The sequence below is a fragment of the Gouania willdenowi genome, chromosome 18 (genome assembly GCF_900634775.1).
Source record: "Gouania willdenowi chromosome 18, fGouWil2.1, whole genome shotgun sequence".
Classification (NCBI taxonomy): Eukaryota; Metazoa; Chordata; class Actinopteri; order Blenniiformes; family Gobiesocidae; genus Gouania; species Gouania willdenowi.
Window position 1 is genome coordinate 8,254,223 of NC_041061.1, and position 17,274 is coordinate 8,271,496.

General features: G+C 36.7%; 1 protein-coding gene across 4 annotated transcripts in view; it reads left to right on the forward strand.

Annotated features, from left to right (window-relative positions):
- The first annotated feature begins 269 nt into the window (after nt 1–269).
- The window catches only part of stim2b (stromal interaction molecule 2b), a 58,341-nt gene continuing 41,336 nt past the window's right edge, over nt 270–17,274 (forward strand). For 3 of the 4 annotated variants that reach the window (XM_028474471.1, XM_028474472.1, XM_028474473.1), the window contains exon 1: nt 270–1,261. In XM_028474471.1, coding sequence (XP_028330272.1) covers nt 1,129–1,261 — 133 coding nt within the window. In that variant the 5' untranslated portion in view covers nt 270–1,128. The remainder of the gene's footprint in view (nt 1,262–17,274) is intronic. The other variant, XM_028474470.1, reaches the window with a different exon arrangement.

A 17,274-nucleotide genomic window follows, 5' to 3' on the forward strand; every position in this document is an offset into this window, starting at 1 on the left:
GAGCAAAATAATAATAATGATAATAATACATATATATATATTAAATAAATAGATAAAAATCATTCTTTAAAGTGATGGAATTGCCGCGCTGCACATCTTCGAAGGAGACAAAAACACAAACGGGCAGCCAATCACATTCTGCCATGTTGGGACACTCCAGCCAATCAGCGCTTTGGGCGGCGGGAGGGAAAAACTTGTCCTGCTGAAGGACAATAAGCTTCACTATTCTCTTCATTATTCACTCTCTCACACTCACAGCCGCTCGTGTCCTCACCGGCGAAGCCGGTATTTCTTTACCGAGCGTCCGTGAACGCGGCCTAACTAGACCACGCCTACTTCCTGATGTCAGAGCAGTTTTGCATTGGCACTTCCGGCCCGCTGGGCTCTGCAGCAGCAGCTGACACACACACACACACACATACACGGAACACCGCAGGAGACGCGTTCAAACTTCACCGAGCCGATCTGTAGACGTAAAAAGCCGCTACTAGAAGACTCAGAGCCGTCCCACACCTTGACTCCTCTACCCGGACAGTTTGTTTGCTATCTATACGTGGAAGGAAGTCCAGCACTACCATCTCGTAAGGACCAGACTCTCCAGCACAATTTTCTATCTTCTATTTATCCAATTTCACCTTTTTCCCCCCGGTGTCTGGATCATAGTCGCTGCCTGTGCTTCTTCTTCTTCTCCTTCTTCTTCTTCTTCATTGACTGTTTTTAATTTATTTAAAGAAAAAAAAGAAAGAAGACAGCTATGGACTGCTCGTTTTCACAAGCAGTCACCACGGCCAAATCCTCCGGAGGGGGGTTCTTCTAAAAAGAGGAATAATTTAAAAACGCAGAAGAACAAAAACAGCCAGCCATGTATACCATATTCTGGAGGTGTTTTCTGAGCTCCTGCCACCAGCCAACAAGTCCTCTGCAGGATTTCAGCCAGTCTAAGCTGGAGGATCTTCCAGGTGTTTCCACCTAAATGACTCCTTTGTTGCCCTTTTTTCCCCCTCTTTTTGTGACTAATTTAATTTATTTTTAATTTTATTATTATTATTATTATTATTATTGTGGATTGTTATCTTCCACCTTCAGTCCCAAGGATCATCATCTGCTGCTCTCATCAACATCATCATCATGACTTACATCCACAAGGTGGTGAATGTGTTGCTCCATGGACTCGTCATCTATGCGGTACTGGGCTTGGAATGGTCCCACACCAATGATATGCCCAGTAGTAAGCCTGATGCTGCCTCGGTGGCCGTCACCGGTAAGCTTGCTTCTTCAACCAGTAGATCCAATCTCCCCCCCCCCCCCCCCCCCCATCACTCCCAATGGTTTAGTCCTGGGGAAGCCTAGGAGGAATGCCCCACTGCTGCAGGATCCTGTTGGAAAGTGCTGCATCTTTTGTGTCACCCTTCTCCCCCTCCTCACCCTATTCTTCTTCTGTATATTACTCGAGGAATGCATGACATGACAGGCGGCTGCGTCCTCCTTATCCTCACTGTAGTAGTGGGATTATTTATCTGTGTGCAGTTCTTCTTCTTCTGTGTTTACATGGGAATGTTGTCTGGAGTCCCACAGGTATCAGTCAGATGAAGATTACCATCTGTTTGTATGCATTGATCCAGGGCTATCACCTCAGCTAACAACACTGAATAAAAATCATATATATATATATATATATATATATATATATATATATATATATATATTGCATTAAGAAGCACAATTTACCTACCTACGGGAGAGGATTAGGGCCAGTTTTGATCGGGAAAATATATTGGCAGTGGCTATCCGTTCGGTTGCCGTATCAATATACAGATAGCAGTGCCCCCTATTTGGCCAGTTTAGGTCACGTGACTAGGACGAAACATTACCCTGGCGTAAACCTAACCCTGACCCTAAAAATTGTTTGTTATAACCCTAATCCTAACCCTAAAACGCTATGTACGTGTACTACGGTAACCGTGCAAATAGCACCAGGGGTTGTCCGTACGGCAACCGTACAAATAGACACTTTTGGAAATATTGGAGAATAAAGTCGAAATGTCGAGAATAAAGTTGATATTTTGAGAATAAATTACAAATATAATCTGGAGATCAAAGTCGAAAAGACGAGAAAAAAGTCGAAACGTTATGAATAAAGTTGGAATATAATGTTGAGATGAAAGTCGAAACTGAGATTAATGTCAAAAAACAAGATTAAACTGAAAATGTTGAGAATAATGTCACAATGTTGTGAATAAGGTTGAAATATACTGTCGAGATTAAAGTTGAAAAGACGAGATAAATGTCAAAATGTTGAGAATAAAGTTGATATTTTGAGAATAAATTACTCATATAATTTGTAGATTAAAATCTAAAAGACGTGAAAAAAGTTGAAACATAATGTTGAGATTAAAGTCGAAACTATGAGATTAAAGTAAAAGAACAAGATTAAAGTCGAAATGTCGAAAATAATGTCACAATGTTGTGAATAAGGTTGAAATATACCGTCAAGATTCAAGTCAAAAAGACGAGAATAAAGTGTATATGACGAGACGAGATTAAGGTCGAAAAGATAAGATTAAAGTCAAAAAGATGAGAAAAAAGTAGAAATGTCGCGAATAAAGTTGAAATATAATGTTGAGATTAAAATTGAACATATGAGAATAAATTCAAAATGTCGAAAGTTAACTCCAAATTCAATATCGTGATAAAAGTTGAAGGTTTGCTACTAAAGGCAAATCTACAGAAGCGGACTCGGGACAAAAATTGTCCCTAATCTGCTTCCGTATCCACCACTAATCCTGGAGTATTACCACAGTTTTATTATTGTGCTTGAAAGTCAACAAAGTGTTTGATTCTTGCTGACATTTGTTTTCACGCTGAACCTGTCACAGTTAGAATGCAGGGGAAAGTGCGTGGGTGGAAAATATGAGAACGTGCTTATTAATATTTTGGTCTGGTTTGTCAAAGATAATGTGAGAAATGTCAAAGTTAAGTTTGTGAGTGTAGAAGTCGAGGTGTGGTACTATAGTCGACAATCATTTCTTTGTCTGCGACACAATCTATGATAGAATAGGTATTTGGAAATGGATAAACAGGTGATTTTCATGTTTTTTTAAATGTAAGAAAAAATGAATTTCAACTCTGAGCTTTTTCAGTCTAGAACTGAATATATATTTATATATTTGTTTTAAATGAACGATAAACTACGACTTTTCCTTTTTCAAGTGCAAACAACTTAATGTGCCAGACATCTTTAGGGAGTGGGAATCACGATTCAATTTAAATCCAATTCTAGGGATTTGATTACATTTTCATTGTTTCTCACTGTGACTGCTTATAATTGATTTTTTTTTGGGAGGAAAAAATAGCAATTTCATTCAGACAGATTAAATAACCTATCTTGTATTAAACAAGCAGGGAATACCTGTAGGGTATATGTCTCTGAAAAACATACAAAATGACAGAAAAATGCTTCCAATCACAAAAAAAATAACAGTAAATTATACAAACCGTACACAAAAAGGCACAAAAATTACAAAATGACAACAAGAACACAAATTATTTCTTTCTTTCCTGTATTAATACTCAAATTAGTCATAATGTGTTTGTGTGCGTGAGTGTGTATACATATGCATATGTGTATATATTCTAAGTGTTGATAATGTGACCCTCAAATCAGAAAATTCCACACCATTGACTCATCACCATTTTAGATTATTCCTCGTTATTTTGCATATTTAAGAACTTAGCCCTAAACTGATAAAAGATCATTAAAGTTTTTATAGTCATACACAGTCTTTTTTATTTTGCAGAACTCAAAATGACAGAAACTTAAACTAGTGACTCTAATTTGTTTTTAAGGTAACACACTCATGTTAATCAAATCCTACTTTAAGCAGACTTTTCAACCTCTTTGGATTTCGATCACATCCTTTGAAAGACGCAACGTTACAGCTTCGGTTCTATCTTTTACTTGTTTTTATCATACGTCACCTTTTCATTTTAAGGAAACGTTTGGACTTAATAATCAGCACCAAGCTAACCAAAGCTCACGCGCTAACGGTCAGCGCTGTTGAATTCTGAAGTTCTCGTGAGGAAAGCCCAACTTTCAGTGAAAGCTGCATGTTTTCTATTGGCAGTAGAGGTTTTTTTTTTTCTTCTTCACTGGGATCCATTGCTGAGCAACGACCGGACATCTCAGGAAGTTTGTGTACACAGCCAAGATGTAGCCTAGCATAACAATGGAGCACTGATGTTTTTACCTCCTGACTTTGTTTTTTTTTAGGACTTTCTGAAGAGAGGCTGATGAATGATAATGACAAGGTGCACTAATAAATGTTATTGATTATATGTGAGGTTAGTCAACAGATAGAAAAGTGTTTTTTTCATTCAAGCTTTGGAATTGCAGAATTAAAAAAAAAATGGATAGTCAGACTCTCTCTGATTGTGATTTTCACAAATAAGCAAAGAAGGAACTTTGTCATTTTTTAAATCAAAAATTGTCGAAAGAACTTCTGCAATTTCTCACAAAATGACAAAAATTGGTCACAAAATCCAGGAATTTTGAAAATATCCTGTGAGGACTGATACCTGTCATTTATTGCTTGGTACCGTCTGTGCTTTAGATAATGTGTATATCATTTATGGGATGTGGAAGTGAAAACTAGGAAACAATACAGTAATATTGTTGAAAATGTTCTTTTTTTTTTACCACCTTAAATCTGTGGTCTGTGTAGATCAAAGTGCTTCGTCATTGAAAAAGAGGAGGGCCATGTTAGAAATGCCATACACATACTGTTTGACGTCAAAAGGAGTAGGTAGTGCGTTCACATTTTATTGTATAAAGAGATTGAGTATGGAGTTAGAAATACCTGGATGTATACAATACCAGGACATTTTTTAAGTATGCACAGTGGGCACACTAGTCATACTCAACCGCTCAATGATGCATTGCAAGCAGAACGTAAAATTGACCCAGGACCAGCTTCAAGCTAAAAACCAAACATCTTCTCTTCAAAACAAAAGCATCTCATCTTGTCTTCCATCAGTTTTTTTTTTTACGCTTTTGTAAATAAGGCTCTTGTTTTGAAGTTAACTGGAAGTTTTGTCAGTAGCACAATGGCCGGTCTACGAAAATCTCTGAAATGTCGGAATTAAATGTGTTTTTGTGAGTTTTATGAATCAAATGACCACACGTTGATATTCTACTTGGTCCTTTTTTCACTTCAAATGTTTTCAGAACTTTCAAAGGTGGAGAATCAACAAAGATATTTAGCCTCAGTGTGCTTCAGGTTTTAGTCGTCATAGGTTCGAGATGCATCTTGGGAAACTTGGAAGTATACTTCAGTGGGAACGCTCATCGTCCTGTCATACGCATTGAGTTTCTATTGTGTAGTACGTTTGTGGGATACCAGGGTCACAACATAGGCTGTTACTCGCAAAGACGACCCCACTTGATTAAAGTCGAGGCCTGAGATGAGCCTGGTGTAACTTCATATAGTGCGTAATGCGTATGTAATCCCCTACGCACTAACATGTCTGACATCGTCAGGAAAGTTTCATGGAAAAGTTTGTTTGCGTTCCTCTGTTTCTGAGGTGATTCCATGAAAGGGAAAACCTGGAACTATTCTTTCTTCTCATGTTTTCATGGACACTTCTCTTCCCTTTAGGCTGTTTGCTTCAGTGCAGTGTAAACAACACTCACCTGAAGTCAAACCCCTGATGTGTATTAACTCTGAGGTATATCGTCAGGAAGGATTCAAGGAAAAGTGAATGTTTTAAAAGTAACTCTATGATGAGAAAACCTGGAATGATCCTTTCTGGTGTTTGCTTGGACTCTTTTTACCCTCCGGGCTGTTTGTCTAAGTACAAGCTAAGTTTAGCGACTATCCACACTGACAAAGATCTGCGTCCTAACTGCACCTCAACAAGTAGGGCCTCTGATTTTACAATGTCACGGAATTCACTCCCTGAAACGGAAATGGAAATATAGTAATGAATGTTTTCTTTTTTTGACAAAAAATATACTATTTTTCCCTCAACAAAATCAAGTAGAAATTATAGAATACATTTTCTGAAACAGAAATGGCAATATTGTAAGAATTTTTTTCTTTTTTGACAAAAAAATTATTTTTTACCCCAACAAAATCAAGTAGAAATTATGGAATTCATTTCCTGAAACAGAAATGTCAATATTGTAATAAATGTTTTCTTTTTCAACAAAAAAATTTAAATTTATTATTTTTTTCTCAAGAAAATGAAGTAGAAATTACGGAATTCATTTCCTGAAACAGAAATGGCAATATTGTAACAAATGTTTTATTTTTCGCCAAATTTTTTTTAAATGTATTATTTTTTTCCCCAACAAAACCAAGTAGAAATTACGGAATTCATTTTCTGAAACAAAAATGGCAATATTGTAAGAACTGTTTTCTTTTTGGACAAAAATATAATTTTTTCCCCCAACAAAATCAAGCAAATAATGCAATATGACATAATATTTACCTACACATGCATGCCCTTGTTCCCCGTGAACGGGTGCTTAAATGCATAGCATAGCAGTCTTGCGCAAACTCTTGCGATAGGACAGACTTTACCTCCTACAAATAGAATAGCTAAATAACATGGACTAAACACTTGCCTACAATGTTTTAGGACAATATCACACATTTCCACTATTATTTTTTGCCATTGAATTGGTGGCTGAAACGAACATATCAAATCTCGCTCAAAATCTCACGCTACGTAATATCGCGTGATTTCAGCGTGGACTTCAGAGGCCCTTCTGCTGCATAGAAACAAGAAATTACAACAATAGTTGCATTAACAGTATTAAGCATGTTTGGCTCCATTTTATGAAGTTTAACAGCCAGTAATGGCTTTTATTTAGAAAAATGAAAACAAAATGGAAATGGAGAAACTGATAGGAAAAAATGAAGTTTCTACACACGACACACTTAAAAGACTTGTAGTCCATTGCCCACGAGGTCATTGATAAATATGTTCATCTTACACATCCACTCATGTTTGCTAAAGCTGCCTGAGAGAGTATTAAAGTTGGTTCTCGACAGCTGTTTGGTATTCATCATGACTGTTTGTTCAGAAGGTTAAAGCAACTCCAGGATATAAACAGAGTTTCTTTATTAACAATGCAAGCTTTTGGTCTCGCCCACCACAACACAAGCACAGGTTTGATTTGGTGAAAGATCAGAAAGCTTTTTGCTGGTCTTTTTGGAGAGTAATAGAAAAGGAATAAATGGTTGTTTTAAAGCCATTTGTGCAGAATTGTAGTGTTTTATACTTGTTAAACCGAGCAAGATTGGTCAGAGAAAGAAATGTGTTTGTCTGATCCGTAGGCCACATTTTTTAAATTCATGCCAGCATTTAGGATAATAACTAATCTGAGCATTATCACAGGAAAGAACAAAGGGTTTTCTCTCTTTTTGTGTGTATTTGTTGTGGTCATCTTGTGTGTTTTTGGAGTCATTTCATGTATTTTTCTCTCACTTTTGTTTTTATATTTTCTCATTATTTTAGTGTTTGTTTTTGTTTTGTATTTTTGTTGTTTTTGTGTTTTTTCATTTCATTTTTTCTGTTTTTGTTGCAGGGTTGTGCTTTTTTGCTGCAGTTTTTTTTTTGGAGTCAGTTTCTGTATTTTTGTTTTGTATATTTTTCCATCATTTTTGTATGTTTTTGTTGTTCTTTTGTGTTTTTTCCCCCTAATCATTAATGTGTTTTTGCTGCAGCTTTTTGTTTAGTCAGTTTTTAGGGTTTTTTGTCAGTTTTTGTATTTTTCTCTCATTTTTGTTTTATACATTTTCCCATCAATTCACTATATGTTTTGAGTTTATATTTTTCTTGTTAGGTTGAATCATTTATTCAGTTTTTGTTGCAGGGTTGTGCTTTTTTTCTGCAGTTTTTTTTTAGGAGTCAGTTTGTGTATTTTTCTCTCATTTTTGTTTTGTATATTTTCCCATCATTTTAGCTTATGTTTTTGTTGTTCTTTTGTGTTTTTTCTCATCATTTAATGCATTTTTGCTGCAGTTTTTAGTTTGTGTGTCATTTTTGTGTTATACATTTTCCTATCATTTTAGTATATGTTTTCATCACTATATGTATTTTTGTTGTTCTTGCATGTGTTTTTTGAAGTTTTTTAGTTATTCTGTTGTTTTGTGTGTTTTTAGAATAATTTAAGGTGTTTCTGTTGCAGTTATGTCTTTTTGCGTTTTTATTTCGTCCAGCCATTTTGTGCCGTTGCTTTGTGGCCAAAACAGTTTTTCCAGATGGCCGGCAGTTCACCATGTCTGATTTATTCTATAAAGTTACATTTTAGGACTGAAGAATAGGAACATTTGTATTGTACATTCAGGTGTAAACCACACTACACCTTCTTGAGTCTCAAACTGGCAAATATTCACGGTCTTTGTCTAACTCCTCTAAGATTAATTTTTTTTCTTTATCTAAAGGAGGTCACGCTGCAGAGATAATTAGTGCTAATGAGTAAATGTGGCTGGTGCACAGTCTTTATTATCACCAGCACTGAAGGAACTCCTCGGCCTGTTAACTCACATTAGAGTTGATACGTATCCCACACTGAGCTGATTGGTGGTTAAATACGAGCCCTTGTATCATCTAAACGTTGCGTTTTAACACATTTTTTGACTTAAAGTGACATTTTTGGCTGTTTCGTATCGACAGAAATGACTTTTTCTACACAACCTGTGCGACATGAACCAAATCTTCTACTTTCCTCTTCTTATAAACGTTTTGGCATTTGACCAGACGATCTAAGCCCTTCAGGAAATCCAGTTCTGATGTAATGATGGTCATCTCGGATGCCACCACCCCTCATTTAGAAGCTTTTTACGTAACGTCCACATGTACAAGTTGGCTGCTGCGGCTTTAGTTACACACGGGAAGAAGGATTCACGAGCCGTGCTTCCTTTTCTCACACCAACGACCTCTTTAACTTGTGTTTGGATTTCACCCACATGTTTGCTCAGCGTTTTAATCACAGGTGGAGCAAAATGGCCACATGAATAATTCCTCTTGTTTGGACAGAAGAAGCTTTTTTTTTTTAATGTTTAAGTAGCGCCGAGTGCAGGCGTTTGCATTTTCTGGCACTTTGTTTGACTTTGGGCTGCTATTATGTCACACGCTTTGAGGAAAGACAGATGCTTGTACTTTGCTGCATCCTCAGGGAGGGATGTTGGTTTTTTTTTTTTTTTTTTTTGCTCTGCGACATTATCAGTGGGAACGTGAAGAAAGTCATAATGCGGTGGTTTGATGGAGGACAGCTCGCCAGGCAAAAACTTATTTCCTCTTTGATGGGAACAGCGTGTCCTTAATGGTTCCCATCAAGCCAAAAATAAGAGAACACCTACAAAGAAAGAGATCCTTGATGATGTGAAGTAACTTTACTTAATGCTTCTCTCTCATCAATACATTCAGTGTTATTGTGGCCTAAATCTTGACTAAAGTCGACTCGTCAGCCTTAAGTCGTAATGATTTCTTGGTTTTTGGTTCAGTTTCTAATCTAAAGATGGCCTTTGGAAGACAGTACCAGGCTCATAACTGGTCTTCTTCTGTGGGATGTTGACCCTCTTGATCAGGGGTTCTCAACCTCGGGGTCAGGAGGACCTCATTTGAGGTTGCGAGACACTGAGAGGGGGTCGCCAGATACCTTCAAGAAACTAAGAATATTTTCTGTACAATTTGAGCCCATTTTTGCTTATTTTTACCCTTTTTTTACAACTACATCAAACTTACTATATTTTAACCTATTTTCATCACTTTTTCTTGCCATATTGTTACTACATTACTCCCATGTCTGCCACTTCTCCCTCAAATTTCAATACCTTTTCTGCAAATGTTTTCCATTTCAAGACATTTTTGGCACTTATGAACCCTTTTCACCTCTTTTACCACCTAATCTTGTATGTATTGACCCATTATTGTCACTTTTAACCTTATTTCATGCTTATTTTTGCCAATTTAACCACATTCACGATTTGTCCTGCCCAATGGTTGCCGGTTTAAACAAATTGTTTATACTTTTTTATTACCTCAAACCAACTTCCCCCAATTTCTGCCACTTTTAAGCCAATATTGCTACTTTTAACCCTTACTACTACTTTTTCTCTCTGTTTTTGGTCACTTTTAACCCATTTCATTTCTGATTAAAACAAGGATTTACATTTTGAAGATGACTTTAGTTTATACTATGGCGCAAATAATAATAAAAAAGCTTCCTGGATGACAGAAGATGTTGTTCAGATAAATATGAATAAATGTGATTATCACAGATTCATAGAACAATGGTCCATCATTTTTGCTGAATTTATGGAAGGGCCCCAAAAAGCTCTATCCATTATTCCCCCTTATAGATGGCCCTGCCTCCACATGACATTTAACTCTTGTAAGGCTCTAGCGACATCAGTCATCTGAATTTATATTTGTGAGTTTGAAACCTGGCTAGTATATCAGATTTTAGACGGAGTTAACTGGTGACTAATGCTGCTGCTGTTAAAACAGGCTTGAGGGCACCTCACATGGTCCATGCGGGCTACCTTGGGCCCGTGGGCCCTGTGTTGGTGACCTTTGCTCTAGATATTGTAATTTTCAATACATTTATCTATATTGTTTAAAGTTTTATGAACAAAATACATTGAAACCACCCACACTTTAGTTTGACTTCCTGTGAATTTTCTTCATTACATATTCATACGTGTGATGGATGATGTTTGTCCGTAAAGGTTCTTGGTTATCCTTGGAATGGTAATTTGGTGATCTTCAAACTAATGTTTCTCTCATTTTATTTTGCTGATTGTAGTAAAAAAAAAACTTTTCAGTATCACTTTTCGAGGACTTTAATTGTGTTTTGAAAAAAAGCAGCCAGCTTTGGTTAAAGTAAACAATCCTACTGGGTCCCAGTTTGCTGAGATAAACAGTAATGAATTAATCATTGTGTAATAGTCCTTTACCAGCTTTAAGTACTGTGCGCGTGCGTATGTGTGTGTGCGTGCGTATGTGTGTGTGCGTGTGTGTGTGTGTGCGTGCGTGCTTGTGTGTGCAAAGGGAAAAAAAAACTTGTGTTCTCGTGGTTTCAAGTTGAAAGCCCATTTATCTCTTTGACTGAAATTAATAGCTAACAGTAATTCGACACCAATTCTACTAATCGTTACTTATATTAGAGGTATTTAACAATTAGCATTAGCAGTATTTTTTTGTACGATACTGTATGTCTCACTGGTATCTAAGAAATATACTTTTTTCCGGGAAAACTACACAGATGAGTCGCTCTGGTCAACAGGTCACATGTCTGAATGCAAGGCTGCTTTGAATGAACTGAGTGCAATGTTTATTAATAATTTTTTGTCCTTAGCAAATAGTGTGCCTCTTTTATTATAAGGTACTCATCTGGTTCCGGTCGTAATTCCCTCTGAATACGGGAGTTTCACTGCGTTCATTGCAATAGTTATTTTCTTGGAAAAATTTACAGATAAGTCGCCGCAGGCTATAAGTCGTATGCCTGGATGGAGGCTGTTTTGAATTGTGAAACCTTAACATCTTCCATCTATAAAGCAAGGAATCTCTGTGTGGCTCAAATATCCCTGTGGTTCAGTTACAGACAGAGCTGAGACTTTCAACATGGCTGCTGCTTGGTTCAATGGTGTGCAACGTCGGATTTGTTTAGTTGCACTTGAAAAGTGGGTGGGTTCAAACAAAAGGTGCTCTGTCCTGAGTTGTTTGACACATCTAGATGTATAAACCGTGAAATAAAATCTGGAATTCTGAACTTTTGTTTCATGTTTTGATCTGAAACCCAAATGTCTTCAGTGTACAACAAAAACAAAGCAATTGAGCTTGCCGTTCCAATACTTTTGGAGAGGACTGTATTATTCAAAAAATATCTTGCTGGAATTATTGCGCGGTAGTCAAGGAAACATCAAAGCGATCAGCAGACGCCTCTGAAGAAGACTGGAAGTTGTAAATAAAACCTTAACATATCATTCTAGAAGTATTTTGCATCCAATTATATTTTTTGTTACGTAACCATTGTTACATCAATCAGATTTCTTTAACACAACATGAAAAGCCACCTGTGGATTGTTCTGAACCGTAACAGCTGGGGTCCATTTCAATCTTACGGGCCTTTGGCTTTTCTGATTAAACCTTACAAGGCCCCTCACCAAACACACACCGTCCCCTGGCGTGTGTTTTTAATCCAGTGGAAAAGTTCTCCGTGTGCATTTTCCATCAAAGCGCTTTGTGTCGGTCGTGGCTGACCCGGTACGGTCACCAGAGCGACGCGTGGTTCTTATTATTACAAAGATCCGTCATTGTGGGGATCACGGTTGGGCTCCTCGGAGATACTGGAGCTCTCTTTAATAGTTTACTGTGCTTCGCCTGCGCTCAGAGACGGGAGCCTGAGCTTTAAGACTCGAACATACTAAGGGTTTGATGTAAATCCTTGAATCTGTAATGCACACACTGCTGTGATGCACATCCTTCATTCATAAGCAGACAGCGTTGGCAGCACTCCTGCAGGAACCCCCACCCCGCCCCCCCTGTCAGCTGGAGATGTAGGTCACTGTACAGCATTTCTTACAGTAGCTCAACTGTCTGCTCTCATCCAGCTCAGCGGGAGCCATTGTTGTCACATCGCCTGCGTCGGATTGGGTGCTGCGTCACCAACGCTGATTTCTCACGTGGGCGGGGGCAAACATCAGGATTAAAACATCATACAGTGTACGTTGGTTAGGGCAACAAACAATTCAGGTTAGTGGTTAACAGGCCTGTTAGAGTCCGATATGTAACAAGACCCGAATTGTTATAAAAATTTTTTTTAATAAAACCCGAAATGTTACAACTGGTCGATAATGTAACAAGATGCGGAACCCAGCTGCCTTATATACAGTATATATATATGTATATATATATTTATATATACATGTGAAAGTGAGAAAAAAAGTTACTTTTTGTATTGTTACTAAATTGTGGGGCAGACAAAATATTGTTCCTCTAATAGTGTAATAATTAATTAATAATTAATTTTTATATAGGTTTGAGCTCCGTCCGTCCGTGCGTCTGTCCGTCCGAGTTAAAGGGGACAGCTTTTCTCAGAAATTTGGTGTGTGGCTACAGGGTATCAATACCTTGATGGAGTTCGAAAATGAGAAGAGCGCAATTATTTGTTACGTTTTTTTTTACTCGTTCGAGATATCTTCAAAGCTTTTCTTAGAAACCGTTTAAGATTTTTTATATTCTGATGTGATAATATTTTCTTATGTATACATCTAAGTTCTTAGATTTATGATATTTAGGAAAAGGTTGTGAATTATAATGACAACCAGTCTGGCAGGGGGATATTGATGACTGTTAGATCAGAGTGAGAAAAATTTTGATAACTTTTTTTATATAACAATAAAAGCAAATATTTTTTGTGTTTTGGGCACAGCATTTTTGTCCAGTTATTACATTTTGGGTTCTATTACATTTCATATACGGTATATAACAATTTGGATCTTGTTGCATTTCGGATCGTTGTTACATTTCGAGCTCTAACAAGGCCTATACAAAATAATAATTAAAGGTTGTTTAATGGCCTTTGTCGAAACCATTTTGAATTTTGCATTTGTTGTTCAAAAACACAATACACAGATTGTTGGGATGGTGAAAAATGTGCAAATGTGATAGTTTTTCATCCTTCAACCTTTTTTTATTATTACCCTTTGTTGGTTTGGATTCAGCAAAAAACACTATTTTAACTATCGGAAGTGTAAAGTAATCCAACTGAAATACTTTTTTCAAGTTTTGTTCATTGTTTTGTAAAACCTATGGCTAAAATGATAATCACGATTATTCTGTATTTTTTTTTATCAAAGTACATTTTAACAAACCATATGTGAACAGTTTAGCGTGCAAAATAAAAGCGTAAAATAAGAACAATGAAATATTCTATACCCAAAAATGTTTAGATTTACTATGGGCTAACTGAATAAACACACAATTACAGAGTCCAACACCTTGAAAGAAATTACAGCGTATAAAGAAAAGGAGACCTAAGCCTACAGGTTCTGGGCAAGAAACACCAGCCTGTCAACATTTTCTAGCTTGAATGTCTGCTGGAGAGGAACAGGGATTTAGTGAAGCAACAGATGGTTGAACACATTAGTTGTTATCGTGCGGCGCGCGCATACAACTCTGCTGCACTTTTTTACAGATGACTTTTTCAGTAAAGTTGTTGGTGCAGCTGAAGACACTGCGATGTATCAATAAATCTCAACATATATTTCACAGTTTGAATAATAATGTGTCGGTGTGCACGTGTCATTTAAAGAATAATCAGATGGTTTAAAAGCTTCGAAGGGAAAGTTTATTATTATTACCTAATTCTTTCATGCCTGCCTTTGTAGTCAAAGCGTACAGTAAAAATCTTTATTATCGACCTCCACTAAAGAGTCTAAACCAGACATGGGCAACTGGTTGCACATAACAACTAAAAAATACACAAAAAGCAAAAATATGCAAAATTATTTTAATTTTTTTTACACAGAAAATGAATACATAGAGTGACTCCAAAAACACACAAAACAACAACGAAAACAAATAAAATGGGAGAAAAATTCACAAAATGACTCCAAAAACACACAAAACAACAAAAACAAATACATTTGGGGAAAAATACACAAAATGACTACAAAAACACACAAAACAAATAAAATGGGAGAGAAATACACAAAAGGACTCCAAAATTACACTAAACAACAAAAACAAATCAATTGGGAGAAAAACACACAAAATAACAGAAAAATCTCCCCAAAAAACAGCAAGAACACACAAAATGACTCCAAAGATAAACAGTTCAATAAAAGCATAAAATGGGTAAAAATCCACAAAGTGGCTCAAACACACAAAACACCGCAACAAAAATATAAAATGGGAGAAAAGTTGACAAAATGTCTCCAAAAATGCAAAAAAAACCTATAAAGAATATACAAATATGACAGAAACATGTATGCAACAACAAAAATTAACAAAAACCCTCTTTTCTTTCCTGTATTTATAGGTTTTTGTCAATATTCTAAACGCTGACATGAATGGTAAACATGTGGTCCTCGGATCAGAGAATCAGAATTTTGTGGCCCCTGATGTGATAAGTGTAATTTTTCTGTGCTGGGATCAAAGCCTGGTCTTGCTGTGGGAGTGGACTCCTGCAGTGATAATACTCGTCACCTTAGCACAGGAAGAAGCCACTGCTTTGCCCTTCAATGCCGTCTATAATTGTCTCAGTGGCTTTGCGTGTCTATTCCCCCCAATGACAAGCATGTACCGAAGTCGTACTGATTTCATTGATTCCCCTTAGCAAGTTTTTTTCGATGCATTCGATCCATGTCGGAGCTTCATTTTCCTATATCGGAGGAAGATTCAAAGTGAAGATGTTGATATGAGAAGCGTCAGCCTCTCGTTTCAGGGACTTTCCCGTCCGCAGAAAGCACGTGACGTGAAGCCTGAGCACCGAGGGCAAAGACTGGTGTGGATTTCTGAGGTATGCTGCCTCTTCAGAAGTCTCCTCTCATGTTCTCACTCGGACTTATGCACTAGAACAGTGGTTTCCAAACTCTTCACAGTCTCGTACCCCTTCACACCTTTAACCTGAAGCCATGTACCCCCTGCTCCTGCACACTTAATAAACATAATGTCATATACAATGTAAAACTACAGGGAAATTTGTCCCTGAATTTTACTTATCCTGTAGAGGAATAATACATTATAACTACAGTATTTGCATTTCCTGAAGAACATGTAAGTGAGGATGTAGATGTTGTCCTGTGTCATCCTGCCTTAGCTTAGCATTAGCTAGCATTAATTCTAGCATTAACATTAGCCTAGCAATAGTATTAGCCTAGCATTAACATTGACCTAGAATTAACTTTAACCTAGCATTAGCCTACCAATAACTTTAACCTAAGATTAACCTAGCATTAGCCTAGCAATAACCTAGTATTCGCCTAGCATAAACTTTAACCTAGCATAAACTTTAACCTAGCATTAGCCTAATATTAGCATTCACTTAGCATTAGCTTTAACCTAGCATTAGCTTTGCAATAACATTAACCTAGCATTAGCTGCTCTATTTATATTCTAGCTTCCAATGTTGTCACAGCGTTTTTAATTTTCATTCACGTACCCCCATGACAATTTGCGTACCCTTGGGAGTACCCGTACCCCACTTTTAGGCACTAGAGCATAATATACTAGAACATATCGAGCTCAATATGCTCATTCAACAAATGCAGGATTGAAATTTTAGGTGTTTCAGATCATTTTATTTATGATTTTAAGGAAAAACTCTGATTTGCTGCTTTTAAAAAAACTAGGAAACATATTTCTGAACAAACAGATAAAGGAAGTTATTGAGGTCTGAATAATCCACATTTGGAGTAAGATCGATTTTAAAAGTTGCCGAAAGAAGTAGAAGTATCACAAAGTTGGTCAATATCATCTGATAATTTGTAGATCAGGTTTGCTTTATGATTCTTGTCCGATAATTATGAAAAATTATAGTTAGTGTTGTAGTACTCGAGACTTGACGTGTCAGACACCCTCAAAAACTTTGACGTCAGTCCATTTTATTTCTGGTCAGAAATACCTTGGAACACTTACTTTAGGCCTCATTCACCTGACAAATAAATGGTATTTTTGTCTGTCAAATGTATTTAAAAGAAAACTAAAATTAAAAAGAGGATTCTCTTCCACTGTTCAACCATTTCATGGTTTTTAAAATGATTATGGACTTGGTGTTCTTGCTGTCGGGTCTCGGATGATGTGGTCTTGATTACAGCACTAATAGTGTTTACTGCACATCGTGCTTTTCAGTATTTAAATCGACTGGGCATTTTCCTCATGGTACAAAAGTCTGGACGTACGTCTTGTTTGAAGTTTGCATGTTGTGTTTTGTTTCGCATTTTCCTTTCAATGAAAAAGAAACTTCAAAATTAACATGCATTCATCATCTGTTGATGCTTGAATTTAGGGCCTTTAATTTATTTATTTATTTTATTTAATAATTTTACACTGGCAGCTATTATGTTCCATCAATTAAGTTTGTGTAGTTGTGTGTAAAGGAGTTTGAATTGGTGGATAAAACTACATTTTCAAAGTTGAGTAATGATGTTTAAGGTTTTTTTTTAAGCCTAAACGTAGCATTTTTCCTTTTGTAAGTATCGCGTTATCCTTGGTCTAAGTCGCTATTTTTGTTATTTGAAACTCAGGAAGCAACCTATA